At 43.7% G+C, this 22613-nt stretch overlaps 1 protein-coding gene across 1 annotated transcript in view; it reads right to left on the bottom strand.

Moving 5' to 3' along the window:
* Positions 1-22613, bottom strand: part of LOC140736659 (mitochondrial adenyl nucleotide antiporter SLC25A24-like) — a 78786-nt gene that overhangs the window by 39760 nt on the left and 16413 nt on the right. The window contains exon 4 of the mRNA XM_073062467.1: positions 16660-16771. Coding sequence (XP_072918568.1) covers positions 16660-16771 — 112 coding nt within the window. The remainder of the gene's footprint in view (positions 1-16659; positions 16772-22613) is intronic.

Consider the following 22613-nt stretch of genomic DNA (forward strand, 5'->3'; position numbering starts at 1 on the left):
ACTAAATTCTGCCATCATACTTGACCTACTAAGATGAACCACCTCACACTTATCTGGGTTGAACTCTATCTGCCACTTCTCAGCCCAGTTTTGCATCCTATCAGTGTCCCGCTCTATAAATGCAGTTCAGCCTATCAGACCTTCCTCCTGCTGATTGAAACATAGAAACATAGAAAACATACAGCGCAATACAGGCCCTTTGGACCACAAAGCTGTGCCAAACATGTCCCTACCTTAGAACTAACGAGGCTTTACCTATAGCCCTCTATTTTTCTAAGTTCCATGTTGCCACCCAGGAGTCTCTTAAAAGACCCTATCGTTTCCTCCACCACCATCGCCACCGGCAGCCCATTCCACGCACTCACCACTCTCTGCACAAAAAACTTACCCCTGACTTCTCCTCTGTAACTACTTCCAAGTACCTTAAAACTATGTCTTCTCGTGCTAGCCATTTCAGCCCTGAGGAAAAGCCTCTGACTCCACACAATCAATGCCTCTCGTTATCTTGTACACCTCTTTCAGGTCACCTCTCATCCTCCTTTCAGCCCTGAGGAAAAGCCTCTGACTTTCCACACAATCAATGCCTCTCGTTATCTTGTACACCTCTTTCAGGTCACCTCTCATCCTCCATTGCTCCAAGGAGAAAAGACTGAGTTCATTCAACCTATTCTCATAAGGCATGCTCCCCAATCCAGGCAACATCCTTGTAAATCTCCTCTGCACCCATGTCCTTCCTGTAGTGAGGCGACCAGACTGGTCTCACTTTTACTTCTGTATTTGCCAGTGCTCATGTCCTACCCCACTGCCAGACTAGTTTAAACTCTCCTGGGCAGCCTACTAGGATTTGGTCTCCATTCCTCGTGTATGGATATCCTCTACCCCATGAGAGCTCTCCGTGGTCTAAGAACCTAGATTTGAAAATATACGTGGAGTAAGATGTTAACTGTCCTGTGCTATCATCAGTGGGATCATCAGTTGATCTGCCACCTGTCCTAAGCAGTTTCGGCCCGCTTATGATCAAGACTCCCTCAAGGTGGTGGGCCAGCAGTGCTAAAGCACCACCTCCCACTGATGAGCTTAAAAACTTGGCATCGGCCTCTATCAGAGTTGTTGGCTAACCCTAACCCTCCTCCTCCAGCTCCTCAGCCACACATTCATCTACCCTATCATCTTATTCCCACCTTCACTAGCACTAATCTTAAAGTTCTGTTTTTATATACTCCGTCTAACTCTGTACAGGACCTCATTTCATTTGACAGCCTCTAACATTGTACCAATGACCACTGACTGCTCACCCTTCCACTTCAAAATAAGAATATAAGAAATAGGAGCAAGAGTAGGCCATCTGGCCTGTCGAGCCTGCTTCGCCATTTAATAAGATCATGGCTAATTGGCCATGGACTCACCTCCACCTACCTACCTCTTCCCCGTAACCCTTAATTCCCCTACTATGTAAAAATCTGTCCAACGTCGTCTTAAATATATTTACTGAAGTAGACTCCACTGCTTATTTCATATGGGAATGGTCATGGGGAACCCTACACTCTCTGGCCACTCTTCTGCCTTCCCTGGTGGTCAACACAATTTGGCCACTGATATACCTATGGTATGTTCACCTTCCTGAGCAAGTAAACAACTCTACTGGGTCTAACAACACACTTACATCAACCACAGTGTTATTAAATACAGCAACAGGCCCTTCAATCTATTCAGTCTGTACTGGCCATCTTATACTAATCATGGCCACTTTCAGTGTCTTCTAGGCCAGGGTTTCTCAACCGGAGTTCTGTGAGAAATTGTGATTTTTAAAAATAAACATAGTTTTTTTGAATACACAGCACGTGATGCTAGTGCTTGCAGTGGTGGGCAGTGATGGAGCACACCCGTTAGCAATCTTGTTAGAGGTTTCTCAACCCAGTATGGCAGTATGCAATAGGACCAAGTTTATTTGGTTGAGTCCCTTCTCAGTTTTTGATGCGAGATAGAAGATAATTGGTGAGCACTGTATTGCATGGAGGTAAAGACGATAGGCTGATAGGCATGAAGTACGTTTTCCGAGCATTGAATGGACTCGCCCATTTTTATATTTTATTAACTCCAGAGAAGTAGGGAAGCACGAACAGCTGGGATGTGGATGCTTGGGTAGTCGGATCCTTCCTGCATCTCCTCTTCTCTTCAGCAGTCGCTCTTCTGGATTCCACAGAATTCTTGGCTGCTCCATGGATTGGCATTCTCCAGTGGTCTCTGTCACAAGCCAGCTGCTGCTTAAGTTGGTCTTTGTACCTCTTGCGCAGGACACCACGATCTCTCTTGCCCTGAGAGAGTTCTCCGTAGAGTACTGCTTTCGGTAACCTGGAGTTGTCCATGTGAGACACGTGGCCTGGCCAGTGGAGCAAAGTGGCTTCAATGCTTGGAAGTTGAGCCTTCTCCAGGACCTTGTTGTTGGAGACATGATCTTGCCAGCTGATATCCATAATGGAGTGGAGGCAGCGCTGATAGAAGCATTTGAGCAACCAGATTTGCTTGCAGTAAGATTCAAGCTTCTGAGCCATATAAGAGGTGACAGCAGCAACCCTATACACCTGGATTTTTGTGGTCAGATGAACTGGTAGTTCTTCCACACACAGGCACTACTGGTTCTGGTGAGTTGACTGTCAATTTCCCTTAATACCGTAGTGTTGTTGAAAATGGCACTGCACTGGTAGATGAACTGCTCAACCATGGTGAGATGATGGTTGTCAATGATGATCCAAGGTGGGTGATAAACACCACGAGGGGGCTTCAGACGGAGGATCACTGTGTTTTTCAGACTGACCTTCAGACTGAAGCACCCTGATGACAGTTATAAACAGGCCTCCCAATAGCAGCTGGGATGTGGGCCACAGGTTACAACAGGAAATAGAAAAGATGGGTCAAAAGGACAATGTTATGATATTCATGCAAGTTTGCAAATTGCTGGTCGATTGGGAAAACCAGGTTGGAAATGGATCTCAAGAGAGTGAATTTGTTGTGAGCTCAGCTGTCCTGGAATGTAAAGAACCATAGCTGATTTGGGAGCCTAGAGTAAAAGAACCCCTAGGAACCAGTGATCATTATATGAATGAGTTCAATTTGAAATTTGATAGGGGGAAAGCAAAGTCTGATGTAGAATTATCTCAGTGGAGTAAAAGAAATTATAGTGAATGAGAGAGGAGTTGGCCAAAGTAAATTCGAAGGAGATGCTGGCAGGGATGATAGCAGAGCAGCAATGGCATGAGTTTCTGGGGAAATGAGGAAGGTGCAGGAAAGATGTATTCCAAAAACAAAGAAATACTCAAATTGCAATATACTACCACTGTGGCTAACAAGGGAAGTCAAAGCTAATGTCAAAGCAAAAGAGAAGGCATGCAAAAAAGCAAAAATTCCTGTGAAGACAGAAGATTGGGAAGCTTTTAAAACCCTACAGAGAACAACTAAAAGAATCATTAGGTAGGAAAAGATGATGAAAGCAAGCTAGGAAACAATATCAAAGTAGATATAGAAACATAAAGCTCTACAGCATATTACAGGCCCTTCTTCCCACAATGTTGTGCTAACCATATAAACTACTCTAGAAACAGCTTTTAACAGCAGAGCAAAAGATTTTTCAATATGTAAAAAATAAAAGATAGATGAGAATGGATATAGACTGCCAGAAAACAAGACTAGAGAAATAATAACGGGGCCAAGGAAATGACAGATGAAGTATGTGAGTATTTTATATCAGTCTTCACTGTGGAGGACACTAGTAGTGTGCCAAATGTTAAAGGGTGTGAGGGAAGAGAAGTGAGTGCAGTGAGTGCAAGGGAGAAAGTACTCAAAAAACTGAAAGACCTGAAGTACATAAGTCACCAGATGAACTTCACCCTAGATTTCTGAAAAAAGTGGTAGAGATTCTGGAGGCATTAGTAATGATCTTTGAAAAATCATTGGATTCTGGTATGGTACCAGAGGACTGGAAAATTGCAAATGTTAATTCACTATTTAAGAAAGGATGAAGGCAGCAGAAGGGGAAATTATAGACCAGTTAGCCTCACGTCAGTGGTTGAGATGTTGAAGTCAATTGTTAAGGATGAGGCTAAGGAGTACTTGGAGACACAGGACAAGGTAGGACAAAGTCAGGATGCTTTCCTTAAGGGAAAATCTTGCCAGACGAGTCTGTTAGAATTCTTTGGGGAGATTACACATAGGATAAAGGGGATGTAGTAGATGTTGTATATTTGGACCTTCAGAAGGCCTTTGACAAGGTGCCACACATAGGCTGCTTACCCAGTTGAGAGACCACGGTATTACAGCAAAGTTACTGGCATGGTTAGAGACTGGCTGATTGATTGGAGACAGAGTGGAAATAAAAGGATCTTTTTCTGGTTGGCTTCCAGTGTGTAGAGGTGTCCCGCAGGGGTCAGTGTTGGGGCCGCTTCTTTTTATGCTGTATATCATTGATTTAGATAGTGGAATAGGTGGCTTTGTTGCCAGGTTTGCAGATGACATGGTGGAGGGGCAGGTAGTGTTGATGAAACAGGTAGGCTGCAGTAGGACTTAAGACAGATTAGGAGAATGGGCAAGAGAGGGGCAAATTAAATACAATGTTGGAAACTGGATGGTCATATACTTTGGTTATAGAAGTAAATCTGCAGACTATTTTCTAAACATGGAAAAAATCCAAAATTCTGAGATGCAAAGGGATTTGGGAGTCTTTGTGCAAAACAATCTAAAGGTTAACTTAAGGGAAATGAAATACTCACATTCATTTCAAGAGGTCTAGAATACAAGAGCAGAGATGTGATGCTGAGGCTTTATAAAGCATTGGTGTGCCCTCACCTTGAGTACTGTGAATGGTTTTGGGTTCCTCATCTAAGAGCAGATATGCTGGCCTTGGAGAGGGTTCAGAGGAGGTTCGCAAGGATGATTCGGGGAATGAAAGTGTTATCATCTGAGGAACTTTTGATAGCTCTGGGTCTGTACTTGCTGGAATTTAGAAGAAAGAGGGGGAGATCTCATTGAAACCTTTTGAATGTTGAAAGGCCCAGACAGAATAGATTTAGGAAGAGATGAGTGGTGACCATTTAAAACAGACATGCTGAGAAATTTCTTCAGCCAGTGGGTACTGAATTTGTGGAATTTATCACCACGGGCAGCTGTGCAGGCCAGGTCATCATATTCCAAATACGAGGAAATTTTCAAATGGAACAAGGACACTACGGTGGCTGACAAGTGAAGTCAGAGCAAAAGAGAGGGCATACAAGGAAGCCAAAGCTAGTGGGAAGATAGAGGATTGGGAAGCTTTTAAAAACTTGCAGAAGGAATGGAAGAAGGTCATTAGGAAGGAAAAGTTGAATTATGAAAGGAAGCTGGTGACTAATATCAAAGAAGATACTAAAAGCTTTTTTAAGTATATAAAGGGTAAAAGAGAGTTGAGGCTAGATATAGTAAAATGACGCTGGAGATGTTGTACTGAGAGGCGCAGAGATGGCAGAGGAACGGAATACGTATTTTCATCAGTCTTCACAGTGGACGACATCTGCAGTATACTGGACATTCAAGAGTGCCAGGGAAGTGAAGTACGTGTAGTGAAAATTACAACTGAGAAGGTGTTCAGGAGGCTTAATGGTCTGAAGGTGGATAAATCTCCTGGACAGACAGACAGACAGACATACTTTATTGATCCCAAGGGAAACTGAGTTTCTTCACAGCCGCACCAACCAAGAATAGTGTAGAAATATAGCAATATAAAACCATAATAATTAAATAATAATAAGTTAATCATGCCAAGTGGAAATAAGTCCAGGACCAGACTATTGGCTCAGGGTGTCTGACACTCCGAGGGAGGAGTTGTAAAGTTTGATGACTTCCTATGATGCTCAGTGTTATATCTCGGCGGAATGAGTCTCTGGCTGAATGTACTCCTGTGCCTAACCAGTACATTATGGAGTGGATGGGAGTCATTGTCCAAGATGGTATGCAACTTGGACAACATCCTCTTTTCCAGACACCACCGTCAGAGAGTCCAGTTCCACCCCAACAACATCACTGGCCTTATGAATGAGTTTGTTGATTCTGTTGGTGTCTGCTACCCTCTGACTGCTGCTCCAGCACACAACAGCAAACATGATAGCACTGGCCACCACAGGCTCGTAGAACATCCTCAGCATTGTCCGGACCTGAAGGAGTGCACCCTCGGGTTCTGAAGGAAGTAGCTGAAGAGATTGCAGAGGCATTAACAATGATCCTTCAAGAATCGATAAATTCTGACATTGTACCGGATGACTGGAAAATTATAAATGTTACTCCATTATTTAAGAAGAGTGGGAGGCAGCAGACAGGAAACTATAGACCTGTTAGACTGACATCAGTGGTTGGGAAGTTGTTGGATTCGATTGTTGGGGATGAGATTACAGTGTACCTGGAAACACATGGCTGAAGCCAGCACGGTTTTCTGAAAGGAAAACCCTGCCTGACTAACCTACAGCAATTGTTTGAGGAAATTCCAAGCAAGAAAGACAAAGGAGATGCTGTAGATGTGGTGTACTTGGATTTTCAGAAGGCCCTTGACAAGGTGCCGCATATCAGGCAACGTAAGAGCCCATGGAATTACAGGGAAGTTACTAGCGTGGGTGGAGCATTGGCTGGTCGGCAGAAAACAGAGAATGGGAATAAAAGGATCCTATTTTGGCTGGCGGCTGGTTACCACTGGAGTTCCACAGGGGTCAGTGTTGGGACCGCTGATTTTTACAATATATGTCAATGATTTGGACGATGGGATTAATGGATTTGTGGCTAAATTTGCCGATGATACAAAGATAGGTAGAGAAGAAGGTAGTGTTGAGGAAACAGAGAGCCTGCAGATAGACTGAGATAGTTTAGGGGAATGGGCAAAGAAGTGGCAAATGAAATACAATGTTGGAAAGTGTATGGTCACGCACTTTGGTGGGAGAAATAAACGGACAGACTATTATTTAGATCGGGAGATAATTCAAAATGCAGAGATGCAAAGAGACTTGGGAGTCCTTGTGCAGGATACCCTAAAGGTTAACCTCCAGATTGTGTCGGTGGTACAGAAGGCAAATGCAATGTTGGCATTCATTTCTAGAGGTATAGAATATAAAAGCAGGGATGTGATGTTGAGGGTCTATAAGGCACTTGTGAGATCACACTTGGAATATTATGTGCAGTTTTGGGCTCCTTATTTTAGAAAGGATATACTGACATTGGAGAGGGTTCAGAGAAGATTTACGATAATGATTCCAGGAATGAAAGGGTTACCATATGAGGAATGTCTGGCAGCTCTTGGGCTATATTCCCTGGAATTCAAGATAATGAGAGGAGATCTCATAGAAGCATTTTGAATGTTAAAAGGCCTGAACAGATTAGATATAGCAAAGTTATTTCCCATGTAGAGGATTCTAGGACAAAAGGGCACGACTTCAGGATTGAAGGACGTTCTTTTAGAACTGAGATGAATTGGATCAGCCCATGATTGAATGACAGAACAGATTCAATGGCCCAAATGGCCTACTTCTGCTCCTATATCTTATGGTCTTAATAAATGTCATGTTGTAGCAATTGTAAGATTTGTAAAAAATAGTGAAATTCAAGAATTCTTTTTCTGTAGCAAAGAGCTGCCCAAAACAAGCAAAGGCCAAGATATATCTAATGTTTTGTCTTCATGGTCTTTCTTGGAGGAACCATGTTGCCTCTGTACTGCTGGTGCCCCATCAATGGTTGGCTCCAGGAGAAGTTTCAGTTATTTTGTAAAAATTCCTGATACTGTCACAACACACTGCTTTCTTCAAAGAGAGGTATTGATGTCAAAAACTCTGAGATGAAATGAAAAATGTTCTGGATGATGCTACAAAAATGGTTAACTTTCTTAAGCAAAAACTAATTCATTCGAGAAGTTTATTAAAAAAAACTGTGAAAACCTGGGCAAAGAGCACACCAGTCTTCTGTTACAAACAGAAGTAGTGGTTTAACAGAAGAAGAGTTCTCAACAGGGTGGTTGAATTAAGTTGAATTGCAAGAATACTTTCAAGAAAATAATAGGCCAGATTTTGCTGAGTACTTTGAAGATGAAGAATGGCTGCAGAAACTAACCAACTTAGCAGACATTTTTCATCATATGAAGCAGTTGAGTAAGTTTCTGCAAGGCCCTGGAGAAAATGTTTTGACTTCAAGTAACAAAATTATTGGATTTAAAAGGAAATGGAATCTTTGGAAAAATCATATTGCAAAAGGAATCTTGAAATGTTTCCACTACAGCTTGGGCTTGAGAGTCAGAAAGTCTTGAGTTTACTGAAAACCACCTGGAAGAACTGAAGAACAAAATTAAGTCGTACTTTTCCTCCCTTTCAAAATAAGTGTATGACTGAGTGAGTTCCCAGCCTGACAACTTGACTTTGGGAGAAGAAGAACTTTGTGAGATGCAGTCTGATCAAGAACTCAAGATGAGCTTTAGTGACCTGCCTCTGGACATTCTGGATTTCTGTGAAAGAAGAGTATCCTGCCATTCATAGGACAGCAATGAACATTTTGCTGCAGTTTTCAACTTCTTACTTGTGTGAGCAAGCTTTTTCTTGTTTGATAAGCATCAAGTGCAAGGATAGAGATCGTCTCATTTCAGTTGAAGGTGAAATCTGTGTGTGCTTATCTTAAATACAAACTGCTAAAAGGGAAAGAAGAAACCTCCATGTCTTGTTCTTGGACCTAGCCAATGGCTTTGGCTTGGTCTCACATACTGTAAATTCCGGTGTATAAGCCGAGAATTTGGCCCTAAATTTTGGTCCTAAAATTAGGGGGTCGGCTTATACATAGGGTGCCAACTTTGGAAAAACAAATACACGGAAGACAGGTCTTATTTATTGGCTGTTTTTGAGTCAAATTCGTTTCACTGTGGTCGCATGAAATCTTTGAATGATTTGTTTAAACTCACATCTAGTGGCTGGAGCACGGAGATCAAACCACTGGGGATGACTGTAATGTCCGTATTTTCAGCTTTCAATGCTGCTTTTGTCTCACCTGACAAGTGCACTTTGAAGACGTCCCAGACAAGTAGTGACTTTTCTTTCCCGAAACCTTTGGGACATCAACGCCACACCTCTTTAACCCACTTCAAGAAACTCGCTTTGTCCATCCAGCAGCATTCTTGAACGTAAACAACACCCCGTGGGAATTTTCTGAGCAATCTTTGTTTTTTGTCTCAACACAAGATCACATCTATTCATAAATCGGGTGCACCAACTTCGCATAGCTTTAAAATTTTCGCTGACCTCACGGTGTTTCTCAGCCCATTTCAACGCTTGAACTCGAATCATTTCTGTATCCAGACAATCGCTGGTAATTCACCCACTCTAAAACTTTTTCTTCCAGTTCTGGCCACTGGCATGTTTTCCCGCAGTTTGCACATTTCGTCTCTGGCATTTCCCTCAGTGTGTCCTCTGCCTTTCTCCACTCTCTCACTTGTTTCTTGTTTACACTAAACTTCTTAGCAGCTGCAGAATTATTCATTCTTTTAGCAAAATCAACAACTTCAGCTTGAAGCCAGCATCATATTGCATTTGTTTTAATCTTTTGTACATGGCGGTTGCAAACTCAATACTGAGCAGACATACTGATCCCACCACCCCGTATTATGTTTTAACAAGATTACGATGGGCGCTAAGTGGTTTCACAGGGGTTACAATTCTGAGGATTCTTTACCATTGGAGACCTAATCCAAAATTTCCCTCCCTGATTTATTTATTAAGAATTCGCTTATAATGCTCTACAACGTGTAGGCCTGTTTTCTTAGCAGGTACTGGTTCACAAAATTTCCTGGTTCCGAATCCAGCAAAGCTGAGTACCGGCATGTGAGATCTTGTGATCTTTTCTGGTTAAATCAAAAACCTCTACAGAAGGGGTTGGCTTATAAAAAGGTAACATGAAAAAGTCACTTTTTTAACCTTGAAAATGGGGGGGGGGGTCGGCTTATACTCCGGAATATACGGTAACCTCCTGTGGACTTCATTTGAATTCTTCAGTGTATCAGAATGTGATACAGCCCTGGTCAAAGCCTACTTTCGAGATCTTCAGTTCTCATTGATAACCGCAGAATAAACACAGCCTGGCATCCTGTGAAGATAGGCATTTAACAGCAGGTTTCACCATCTCTTCACTGGCCTTTACCATGGCAATGGAAGTAATCATTACAGCTTCTAAGTAGGTTGTAGGAGGAGAACAACTGAAGTCAGGACTACACCTACCACCAATTCAGGCACTTATGGATCACTTAACCATCATCCCATGTACCAAACGGTTACTTGAGAAGCAACATTCAAACACCAAATGATGATTAACACAAAGAAGTCAAGGAATGTTTCTACAGTCAAGAGAGGCTGGCCAACTACAAGTCTGGATGGCGAAGTAATTCCTACTGTGTCAAAAATGCCAGTTAAAAGCTTGGGGTGTTGGTATGATGTAAACCTTAATAACACCATAAGACCGTAAGATATAGGAGCAGAAGTAGGCCATTCAGCCCATTGAGTCTGTTCTGCCATTCCATCATGGGCTGATCCAATTCTTCCAGTCATTCCCACTCCCCTGCCTTCTCCCCATACCCTTAGACGTCCTGGCTAATCAAGAACCTATCTATCTCTACCTTAAACACACCCAATGACTTGGCCTCCACAGCCTTGTGGTAAAAAATTCCAGATTTACCACCCTCTATACTCCGGAGATGTAACACTGAGCGTCATAGGAAGTCATTCCTGCCTGTGGCCATCAAACTTTACAACTCCTCCCTCGGAGTGTCAGACACCCTGAGCCAATAGGTTGGTCCTGGACTTATTTCCACTTGGCATGATTAACTTATTATTTAATTATTTATGGTTTTATTTTGCTATATTTCTACACTATTCTTGGTTGGCGCAGGTGTAACGAAACCCAATTTCCCTTGGGACCAATAAAGTATGTCTGTCTGTCTTAAAGTAGTTTCTCCCCATCTCAGTTCTAAAAGGACGTCCTTCAATCCTGAAGTCGTGCCCTCTTGTCCTAGAATTCCCTACCATGGGAAATAACTTTGCCATATTTAATCTGCTCAGGCCTTTTATCATTCGGAATGTTTCTATGAGATTCCCCCCCCCCCCATTCTTCTGAACTCCAAGGAATACAGCCCAAGAGCTGCCAGATGTTCCTCATATGGTAACCCTTTCGTTCCTGGAATCATTCTCGCAAATCTTCTCTGAACCCTCTCTAATGTCTGTATATCCTTTCTAATATAAGGAGCCCAAAACTGCACACAACACTCCAAGTTTGGTCTTACGAGTGCCTTATAGAACCTCAATATCACATCCCTGCTCTTATATTTTATACCTCTAGAAATGAATGACAACATTGCATTCACCTTCTTCACAACCGACTCATCCTGGCGGTTAACCTTTAGGATATCTTGCACAAGGACTCCCAAGTCCCCTTGCATCTCTGCATTTTGAATTCTCTCCCCATCTAAATAATAGTCTGCCTATTTATTTCTTCCACCAAAGTGCATGACCATACACTTTTCAACATTGCATTTCATTTGCCACTTCTTTGCCCATTCCCCTAAATTATCTAAGTCTCTCTGCAGGCTCTCTGTTTCCTCAACACTACCCACTCCTCCACCTATCTTTCTTTGTATCATTGGCAAATTTAGCCACAAATCCATTACTACTGTCGTCCAAATCATTGACTACATCATAAAAATCAGCGGTCCCAACACTGACCCCTGTGGAACTCCACTGGTAAACCTCTGTAATACAAATGAAGTGAAACAGTTGAGAGAAGAAATCTTTAAAGTGCTTTAAGCCATTGATAAGACCTGGTGCCTTCAGTTTGAATTGCTCCCTTGAGTGTTGTGGCCACTGACTCTGTTTGAAGAAGCCCACCACTTATGTTGAGGAGCTGGAGAGGATAGTTAGTTTCTTCATTAAGTGGGTGGGCCTACCAAGATTGCTAAGTAACATTTACCTGTATGGCAGAGGAGCTCTGGAGTTGCCTGTTACTGGCTGACTGAAGAGTTCAAGTGTGCCAAGGTGAGGCTTGAGCTGACTCTCTCAGAATCTCATGACAGTGTTGTCCAGGACACCGCACCCAGGACCTTAACAGGGAGAAAGTGGTGTCCAGCAGAGTCAGTAAAACAGGCAAAAGCAGCGCTCAGGTTTGTAGACATGGTGGGCCAGGTGCAATCTGGAACAGGAGGCCTTTGCACAGGTTCAATTAGGCCCATATAGAAAAAGGTGACAACACAAAAGAAAAGGCGAGCTATGGTGGTGGAGGAAGTACAGCAACAGGAGGAGCAGATTTGATATGTAAAATCAGTGTCTCAGGCAAAACAGAGACAGTGGACAAAGTGGGAAAACATTCAGAAAAGAGAATTCAGCTGGAAAGACTTATGGGGAAAGGAAGGAAGAAAGATTAGCTTCCTTATAAGAGCTGTTTATGATGTTCTCCCAACTCCCAAAAATCTGAACCAGTGGTTCGGTGAAGATCCAGCTTGTCCGCTCCGTGAAAGAACAGCAAAACTCAAGCACAGCCTCTCATCTTGCAAAGTAAGACTCAGTCAAGCAAAATACACAGGGAGGCACAACCCAGGTCCACAGATGATTGGCATCAATTGTAGAGAACCAAACGCTAAATAACAACTCCAAGTCCCATATGACTGGAAGAACCACCTTCCCCTTTGTCGGCAAGGACAGACAGTGCTACCCTCAGTGACGTGATCAGTGTCAAGCATACCGGAGGCTGTCTGTGACTTGACCATGGCTGTCGATCTTGAGAAAAGGCTAATATTTCCCCTTCAGACCAGATTTGGTCTTGTGGCCCAGCCCTCTAAAGGCTATAGTAATCTCACAGCTGACAGTGCCCTGTGAAGATGCAGTCTGCGAGGTGTATGAGCAGAAACTTGTAAGATACGTTGAGCTGGCCACAGATGCTAAACAGTTGGTCAAGGAAATCTTGAGGAGGACTTCATAGAATGCACTTGTGATGGCTTTCTTGAGCAGCATATTAGTGAACCTACAAGGGAAAATACTATCTTAGATCTAGTTCTGTGCAATGAGACAGGTAAGATTAACAATCTTGTAGTCAGGGATACTCTTGGAAAGAGTGATCATAGTATGATTGAATTTCACATTCAGATGGAGGATGAAATAGTTAGATCTAAAACCAGTGTATTATGCATGAACAAGGGAAACTAGAATGGGATGAGGGAGGAGTTGGCTAATGTGGATTGGGAGCACAGGCTATTTGGTAGGACAGTTGGGGAACAGTGGAATACTATCAAAGAGATTTTTCACAGTGCTCAACAAAAGTATATTCCAGTCGAAAGTAAGGACAGTAAATGTGGGGAGAGCCAGCCTTGGATAACTAAGGAAATAAAAGATAGTATCAAATTAAAAGCTCATGTGTACAAAGTCGCAAAGAGTAGTGGGAGACTGGAGTATTGGGAAAACTTTAAAAAGCAACAGAGATCAACTAAACAAGAAATAAGGAAAAGGAAGATAGAGTATGAAAGTAATTTAGCACAAAATATAAAAACAGATAGCAAAAGTTCTTATAAATATATCAATGAACGACTATTTTGTGTCCGTCTTCATGGTGGAGGACACATCTAATATGCCAAAGAAGGATGTTATGGAGGAAATAGGAGGTGAGGACCTTGATAAAATCACTGGCACTAAAGAGATAATGATGAGCAAACTAGAGAGCCTGAAGGTAGATAAGTCCCCTGGTCCTGATGGGATGCATCCCACGATGCTGAAGGAATCGGCGGAAATTATAATAGACACGTTGGTAATCATTTATCAAAACTCTCTAGACTCTGGGCAAGTCCCAGCAGATTGGAAGACAGCAAATGTCACGCCACTTTTTAAAAAAGGATGTAGGTAAAAGACAGGCATCTATAGGCCAGTTAGCTTAACATGTGTAGTCAGGAAAATGCTTGAAGCTGTCATTAAGGAAGAAATAGCAACACATTTAGAAAGGAGTGGTTCCATTAGACAGGCACAGCATAGATTCAGAAAGGGCAGGTCCTGTTTCACAAACTTACTGGAGTTCTTTGAGGACATAATGAGTGCAGTGGATGCAGGCAAACAGGTGGATGTCGTATATTTGAATTTCCAAAAGGCGTTTGATAAAGTGCCACACAAGAGACTTATAAATAAGATTAGGATGCATGTAGTTGGAGGAAGTGTATTGGCATGGATAGTGGATTGGTTAACAGATAGAAGGCAGAGAGTTGGTATAAATGAGTGTTTCTCCGTTTGGGAGTCAGTGGTGAGTGGGGGTGCTGCAGGAATCGGTGCTGGGCCCACAGCTGTTTACCATTTATATTGATAATTTGGAAGAGGGGACTGAGTGTAGCTTAGCAAAATTTGCTGATGACACTAAACTGAGTGGAAAAGCAAATTGTATAGAGGATGTGGAGAATCTGCAGAGGGATATACAGTAGATAGGTTAAGTCAGTTGGCCAAGGTCTGGCAGATGGAATACAATGTTGGTAAATGCAAGATCATCCATCTTAGAAGGAATAATAGAAGAGCAGATTATTATTTAAATGGTGAAAGATTGCAGCATGCTATTGTGCAGAGGGACTCGGGACTGCTTGCGTATGAATTGCAAAAGGTTGGCTTGCAGGTTCAACAGGTTATTAAGAACGCAAATGAAATGTTGACCTTCATTGCTAGAGGGATTGAATTCAAGAGCATGGAGGTCATGCTGCAACTATACAGTGTACTGGTGAGGCCGCACTTAGAGTACTGTGTGCAGTTCTGGTCTCCATACTTGAGGAAGGATATACTTGCTTTGGAGGTAGTGCAGAGGAGGTTCACCAGGTTGATTCCAGGGATGAAGGTGTTAACCTATGAGGAGAGATTAAGTCGCCTCGGACCATACTCTCTAGCGTTCAGAAGAATGAGAGGGGATCTTATAGAAACATACAAACTAAGTAGGAAAGTTATTTCCATTGGTAGGTGACACTAGAACTAGAGGACATTACCTCAAGATTCAGGGGAGAAGATTTAGGACAGGGATGAGGAGAAACTGTTTTTCCCAGAGTGGTGAATCTGTGGAATTCTCTGCCCAGGAAAGCAGTTGAGGCTTCCACACTAAATATATTTAAGAAACAGTTAGATAGGTTTTTACACAGTAAATGAATTAAGGGTTATGGGGAAAAGGCAGGTAGATGGAGCTGAGTTTACGGACAGATCAGCCATGATCTTATTGAATGGTGGGGCAGGCTCGATGGGCCGGATGGCCTACTCCTGCTCCTATTTCTTATGTTTTTATGTAAATCTCCCCTCAATTTTTTATGTTCCTAACTTTTACTTTCAAAGGTTTCAAAAATCCATTTAATGTCAGAAAAATGTATACAATATACATCCTGAAATTCTTTTTCTTTGCAATATCCACAAAAACAGGAGTGCCCCAAAGAATGAATGATAGTTAAACATTAGAACCCCAAAGCCCCCACTAACTCCCCCCTCCCACACACAAGCGGCAGCAAAGCAACAATCCCCCCTCCCCACCAGCAAAAAAAGCATCAGCACCATCGAAGCACTCAAGCGTGCAGCAAAGCATCCATAAAGACGCAGACATGCAGTACCCCAAAGACTACTTGTTCACCCAGTAATTCGATATACCACAGGCTCTCTCTCTCCCTAGAAAGGGAAAAAGAGGTGTCTCCGTTTCACAGCAAGAGGGGAGACATAACAAACATCTCGCTGATTTATGTTGTTAAAAGTCTGTTGCGTCGCTTTTTCCAAGCTCTAACTTATTCTGAGTCCTAACTTATTCAATCTTTCCTTATAACTCAGGTCCTCCAGACCTGGCAACATCCTCATAAATTTTCTCTGTACTCTTTCAACTTTACATCTTTCCAGTAGGTAGATCTACCTATGATGCTTCTTCCAATGAATTATGGACCTGAATTCCCAGATCCCTTTGTTCTACCACACTTCTCTGTGCCCTACCGTTCATTGTGGAAGAACTGCCCTGATTGGTCCTACCAAAGTGCAAAATCTCACACTTGTCTGCATTAAGTTCCATCTGCCATTTTGGAGCTTATATTTCCAGCTGGTGCAGCTCCCTCTACAAGCCATAATAGTCTTCCCTACTGTTTACTGCACTGCCAATCTTGGTAAATTTGCTGATCCAGTTAACCACATAATCATCTGGATTATTAATATAGATGACAAACAACAAAGGACCCAGCAGCAATCCTTGCAGCACACCACCAGTCACAGGGCTCCAGTCAGAAAGGCAATCATCTACTACCACTATCTGGCATCTCCCACAAAGTCAATGTCTAATCCAATTTACTTCCTCATTTGAATGTTGAACAACTGAACCTTCTTGACCAACCTACCATGCAGTACCTTGTTAAATGCCTTGCTAAAGTCCATGTAGACAACATCCACTGCCTAGCCTTCATCCACTTTCCTAGTAACTTCCTCAAAAATTTATTTTAGGGTTGCATTGTACAACTGCCATAAAACAACAGATTCAGGTCATACGTTAAAGATAATAAACCTGATTCTAAATCAATACTGAGAAAAGTAGAAGAAGCTTCTGAGCCAGGGAGCTGGAGTCAGGCCACTGTGGTCATGTAGAGTAAAACCCCTCTCCTCTCACCGTTGAATGCTTCCAGAAACGGATGATTTCTTCAATATTGGCTGCTGGATTGAACAGGAAATGGTCACGCCATTCATTCCAGTCAATGGTCATTGTACCATCTTCATCCATTCTGCAATGTAGAGAGGGAATAGTTGGTGAGGTGGCATAGCACTCCATTATCTCTCCTACACTCTCTCCAACCCTGAAAACAGGGAATTCTCTTTCCAGAAATCTCCCCCCGTACCGTGTCCATGCTGCAGAGGAGAAAGGGGTAAACAGTTCTCCATTATCTCTCCTGCACTCTCCCCAACCCTGACAACAGGACCTTTTCATTACAAAAAACTTCTCCAGTACAGCTTTAATGTTACACATCACAAGATGTTGATACAGGCCATTTGGCCTATCATTTACATTTTATTTTCCCTCCTTCCTATTAATTCTCCCTAGATTCAACCAATCATCGAGAGAAACTGGGAGTGATTGTCAACAGCAAATCACTACCGACTCTCACAGATTGGAATGAGGGAGGAAACCGGAGCACATATGGAAAACCCAGTCACCGAGAGTGATTTACAGTGACAATTCTCAACCAACCCGCACAGATTTGAATGTGGGAGGAAACGGGAGCACCTATGGAAAGCCCAGTCACTGAGAGTGATTTACAACAACAAATCACCACCAACCTGCACAGATTGGAATGTGGGAGGAAACCAGAGCACCTATCATTTAATAAGGCGCCACACACGAATGTGATGCTGAGGCTTTATAAGTTACTGGTGAGGCCTCACATTGAGTATTGTGTACAGTTTTGGGCTCCCCATCTTAGAAGAGATGTGCTGGCATTGGAGGGTCCAGAGGAGGTTCACAAGGATGATTCCATGAACGAAAGGGTTATCATAAAAGGAACATTTGATGGCTCTGGGTCTGTACTCACTGAAGGATGAGGGAGGGATCTCATTGAAACCTTTTAAATTTTGAAAGGCCATATACAAAGTAGATGTGGAAAGGATGTTTCCCATGGTGGGAGAGTCTATGACAAGAGGGCACAGCCTCAGGATAGAGGTGCACCCTCTCAAAACAAAGATGTGGAGATATTTTTTTTAGCCAAAGCGTGGTGAATTTGTGGAATTTGTTGCAACATGCAGTTGTAGAGGAGAGGTCATTGGGTGTATTTAAGGCAGAGATTGATAGGTTCTTGATTGAAAATGGCATCAAAGGTTATGGAGAGAAGGCTGGGAACTGGGGTTGAGGAGAAGATTAAAAAAAAGTATCAGCCATGATTGAATGGTGGGCCAGATGGCCTAATTCTGCTCCTATGTCTTATGAAGCTGCTTAACAAGATAAAATCCCATGGCATTACAGGAAAGATACAGGCATGGATAGAGGAATGACTGACAGGCGGGAGGCAGCAGTGAATAAAGGATGCCTTGGTGCAGCTGGTGATGACTAGTGGTGTTCCTCAGGGATCAGTATTGCGACCACTGCTTTTCACATTGTCTGTCAATGATTCAGATAATGGAATTGATGGCTTTGTAGCAGGGTTTGCAGATGATATGAAGATAGGTGGAGGGGTAGGCAGTGTTGAGGAAGCAATGTGATTACAGCAGGACAAATTGGAAGAATAGGCAAAAAAGTAGCAGACCTTTATCTAAATGGGAAGAAGGTTCAAACATCAGAAGTGCAAAGGAAATGGGAGTCCTCGTGCAATAATCCTATATGGTTAATTTACAGGTCATGTCTGTGGTAAAGAATGCAAATGCAATATTGGCATTTATTTCAAGGAGAATTGAATATAAAAATCAAGAAGATAATGCTGAGCCTTCCTAAAACACCAGTCAGGCCGCACTTGTCATATTTTCAACAGTTTTTCGGCCCCATATCTCAGAAAGGATGTGTTGTCATTGGAGAGAGTCCAGAGGAGGCTCACAAGGATGATTCCAGCATTCCAGGGTTAACATATGAGGAGCATTTGACAGCTTTGGGCCTGTAATTACTGGAATTTAGAAGAATGCAAGAGGATTTCATAGAAACCTATTGTAACCCTGAGGCTTAGCCACCATACGTTTGTCTAGGGGAAGACAGCCTCCGGCCAAGCCAAACTGAGAAATCTCGTTTGTGTGGATGCTGCGTGATGTGTTGCCCAGTTACAAATCCAAACTACATTCTTATTTCCTTGATTCTGCCTGGCAACTGCAACCCCAGCTAATTCATCAGCCCTTTTCAACTCTCTTCTCATGTCAGACACATATTTCAGATAAGTCTTCGGTGGTAAGTCACCCTCGTCAGTCCCAAAACAGAGGTCAATGGGCAACCTCGCCTCACGCCCAAACATCAAGTAGTATGGTGAGTACCCAGTAGCTTCATTTCGAGTACAATTTTAACTGTGAACCAGATGTCCAACATGTTGACTCCACCTGCTCTTCTTGCTGATCTCCAGGGTCCCGAGCATGTCTAGCAAGGTCCAATTAAACCTCTCTGGCTGGGGATCACCCTACGGGTGATAGGGCGTGGTCCTCAACTTCTCAACTCCAAGCATGCCCAGTAACTCATGGATGAGTCTGCTCTCGAAATCCCATCCCTGATCACTATGTATCCACCTGGGAAGGCCATAATAAATGAAATACTTCTCCCATAACACTTCGGCCACCATGGGCGCCCTCTGGTCTTTGGTAGGAAAAGCCTGTGCACATCTGGTGTAGTGGTCAGTGATGCAGAAGTGGGCTAAGAATTGGCAGATGGAGTTTAACCCAGAGAAGTGTGAGGTAGTACACTTTGGAAGGACAAACTCCAAGGCAGAGTACAAAGTAAATGGCAGGATACTTGGGAGTGTGGAAGAGCAGAGGGATCTGGGGGTACATGTCCACAGATCCCTGAAAGCTGCCTCATAGGTAGATAGGGTAGTTAAGAAAGCTTATGGGGTGTTAGCTTTCATAAGTCGAGGGATAGAGTTTAAGAGATGCGATGTAATGATGCAGCTCTATAAAACTCTGGTTAGGCCACACTTGGAGTACTGTGTCCAGTTCTGGTCGCCTCGCTATAGGAAGGATGTGGAAGTGTTGGAAATGGTACAGAGGAGATTTACCAAGTTGCTGCCTGGTTTAGAGAGTATAGATTATGATCAGAGATTAAGGGAGCTAAGGCTTTACTCTTTGGAGAGAAGGAGGATGAGAGGAGACATGATAGAGGTGTACAATATATTAAGAGGAATAGACAGAGTGGACAGCCAGCGCCTCTTCCCCAGGGCACCACTGCTCAGTACAAGAGGACATGGCTTTAAGGTAAGGGGAGGGAAGTTCAAGGGAGATATTAGAGAAAGTTTTTTCACTCAGAGAGTGGTTGGTGCGTGGAATGCACTGCCTGAGTCATTGGTGGAGGCAGATAAACTAGTGAAGTTTAAGAGACTACTAGACAGTATATGGAGGAATTTAAGGTGGGGGGGGGTTCTATGGGAGGCAGGGTTTGAGTGTCGGCACAACATTGTGGGCTGAAGGGCCTGTAATGTGCGGTACTATTCTATGTTAGAAACATAGAAAATAGGTGCAGGAGTAGGCCATTCGGCCCTTCGAACCTGCTCTGCCATTCAGTATGATCATGGCTGATCATCCAACTCAGAACCCTGTACCTGCTTTCTCTCCATACCCCCTGATCCCTTTAGCCACAAGGGCCATATCTAACTTCCTCTTAAATATAGCCAATGAACCGGCCTCAACTGTTTCCTGTGGTAGAGAATTCCACAGATTCACCACTCTCTGTGTGAAGTTTTTCCTCATCTTGGTCCTAAAAGGCTTCCCCTTTATCCTTAAACTGTGACCCCTCGTTCTGGACTTCCCCAACATCGGAAACAATCTTCCTGCATCTAGTCTGTCCAATCCCTTTAGAATTTTATATGTTTCAATAAGATCCCCCCTCAATCTTCTAAATTCCAGTGTTGTATGACTAAGGTGTTCACCAAGTTGCTAGCATCTGGCTGTATTGACAGGAAATTCATACACACCAGGTCCAGGGGCCCCGCATTCTGCAAGTGGAACAAGGGAGCTGCCCGTGTAGGCAGTGTCTTCTGCCGTATGCATCAAATGCACGACTTGCAGTATCCTTCAGCTTCTGACTTCATCTGGGGCCAATAAAACCGGTCTCTGAGCAATCCATAGGTTTTTTCAACCCCTAAATGTCCCGAGTCATCATGAAGTGATTTGGAGTGACTCGGTGATTATCTCAGCTTCCTTCAACTTACACAAATGCTGCTAAACGTCTTCCACGTTTGCAGGGGTCAGTCTCTGTAACTTTCTATACAGTGTGTCCATGGTCACCCGGATAGTGTGACAAGTGCTCTTGGAACAACCCACATCAAACACATTAGTGGAAAATACACCTTCCAGCTTCAACATCTTCTCTACCAACCTGCTCTTTCAACCCGCAGGCACCAGGGAGTCCATGAAATTGAATGACTCCACTGTCAACTTTCCTCTCTTTTCTAATAGTTTCTCTCCAGCTTGTCTCACAGGAACACTAGATATTATCGTCACCAGGAACAAATATGCCAGGGGCATCCCCCACTTGAAGGAGACCTCCCTCTTTGTAGTGTTCCTGAGAATCACTGCCATCCTGCTCACCTGTACAACCGAGAGCTTCTGCAATTTGGACATCACCAGTACCCCAGCAGGAAATCGCGACTCCCCCTTGTGGTCTTCTGGAGCATCCACTAAGAGGGCCTCACCCTCAGGCACTCCGGGAGCTTTGGGGGTCACCATCACTCTCGTTACTTCCCTGGACTGTACCACCATTAACTTTGACTGGGTGAACCACACAGTCCCTCGTCTAAATTTGCTATCCGGCCCAATATAGCCATGCATTTCCTCAAAAGCAGCTCAAAAGCAGCTCAAAACCCTGGTGCACCGACAATGTTCCCAGAAAGCTCTCGCCAACCTTCTCCTTGCAGGCTGCCATGAGCCTCCTCACAAGAGGGGTGTTGGTCCCCACCAGAAATGAAATGCCGTCATTTCTCAGCGGTGTCCGGACACACCAGGACTAATGTATTACGGACCTCAGACACTCCCACATCGACCTCCGAGAATTCCAGCTTCACTGACAAATAACCATCATACGGATAATCACTAGCCCTAAGCCCCCAGATCTCCAGTGCCTGAATGGTGTCAATGGTAAATCCTTCAGATATCAGTTGTAAAATGAATGGTACAACAAAATGACCTGCGACCCGGTGTCAAGTATGGCTTTAGCATAAATACCCCCTATCCATAACGACACACTGGAGCATGATCCCGTTAAGCCTTCACAAATAGTGTCTTTTGCTTTTGGGGATTCCATGATATATTACCAGGAACATGTTCCCCAGACACCAGGCCGTTCCCTCACTGGGTCTCCTCTAAGTTTCCCGCCACCTCTCTCTGCTTAGGTACCAGGGGGCTCACTCTCTGAGGGGCTTCCCGCCACTCACACTCCCACCTGAAGTGTCCCTCTATACCACAGTTACATAAAGCAAACAATACCAGCTGCACCCCCCTTCTTGCAGAACCCTGGCCACTTGCAGCCCTCTGTGTAGTCTGTACCTTAGGGGGTCTCCCTCTCTACCAGTCTTATCATACGACGGGGGGGGGGGGTGCATCTCCACCCGCTGTTAACACCCAGGACATCTCAGTTCTCAGTTCTGCCACAGTCTCCTTTACCATTCCCCGGGTTCAGCTAGTTGTGGTCACTTCAGCACAAGGGGCTACTACTGAGGACTGTACCCTGCTGACGGAGCCCTCCCGCGTCTCCGACGCGTTCTCCTCCTCCCGTACCTCTCTAATCAGCTCAACAAAGGAGGGAGGGGGTGTGTCTTACGGGACTGTCGGAGACCCCAAGCAATCATGTCCTGGGACTGGGCGCCCTTCGCTGTCTGGTCCATCCTTAACTTATCCACCTCAGCTGCCTGAAAGACCCCCTGGCTCCGCAAACAATTTAGCTCCCTCTCTAGC

This window comes from Hemitrygon akajei, chromosome 12 (assembly GCF_048418815.1).
Source record: "Hemitrygon akajei chromosome 12, sHemAka1.3, whole genome shotgun sequence".
Classification (NCBI taxonomy): domain Eukaryota; kingdom Metazoa; phylum Chordata; class Chondrichthyes; order Myliobatiformes; family Dasyatidae; genus Hemitrygon; species Hemitrygon akajei.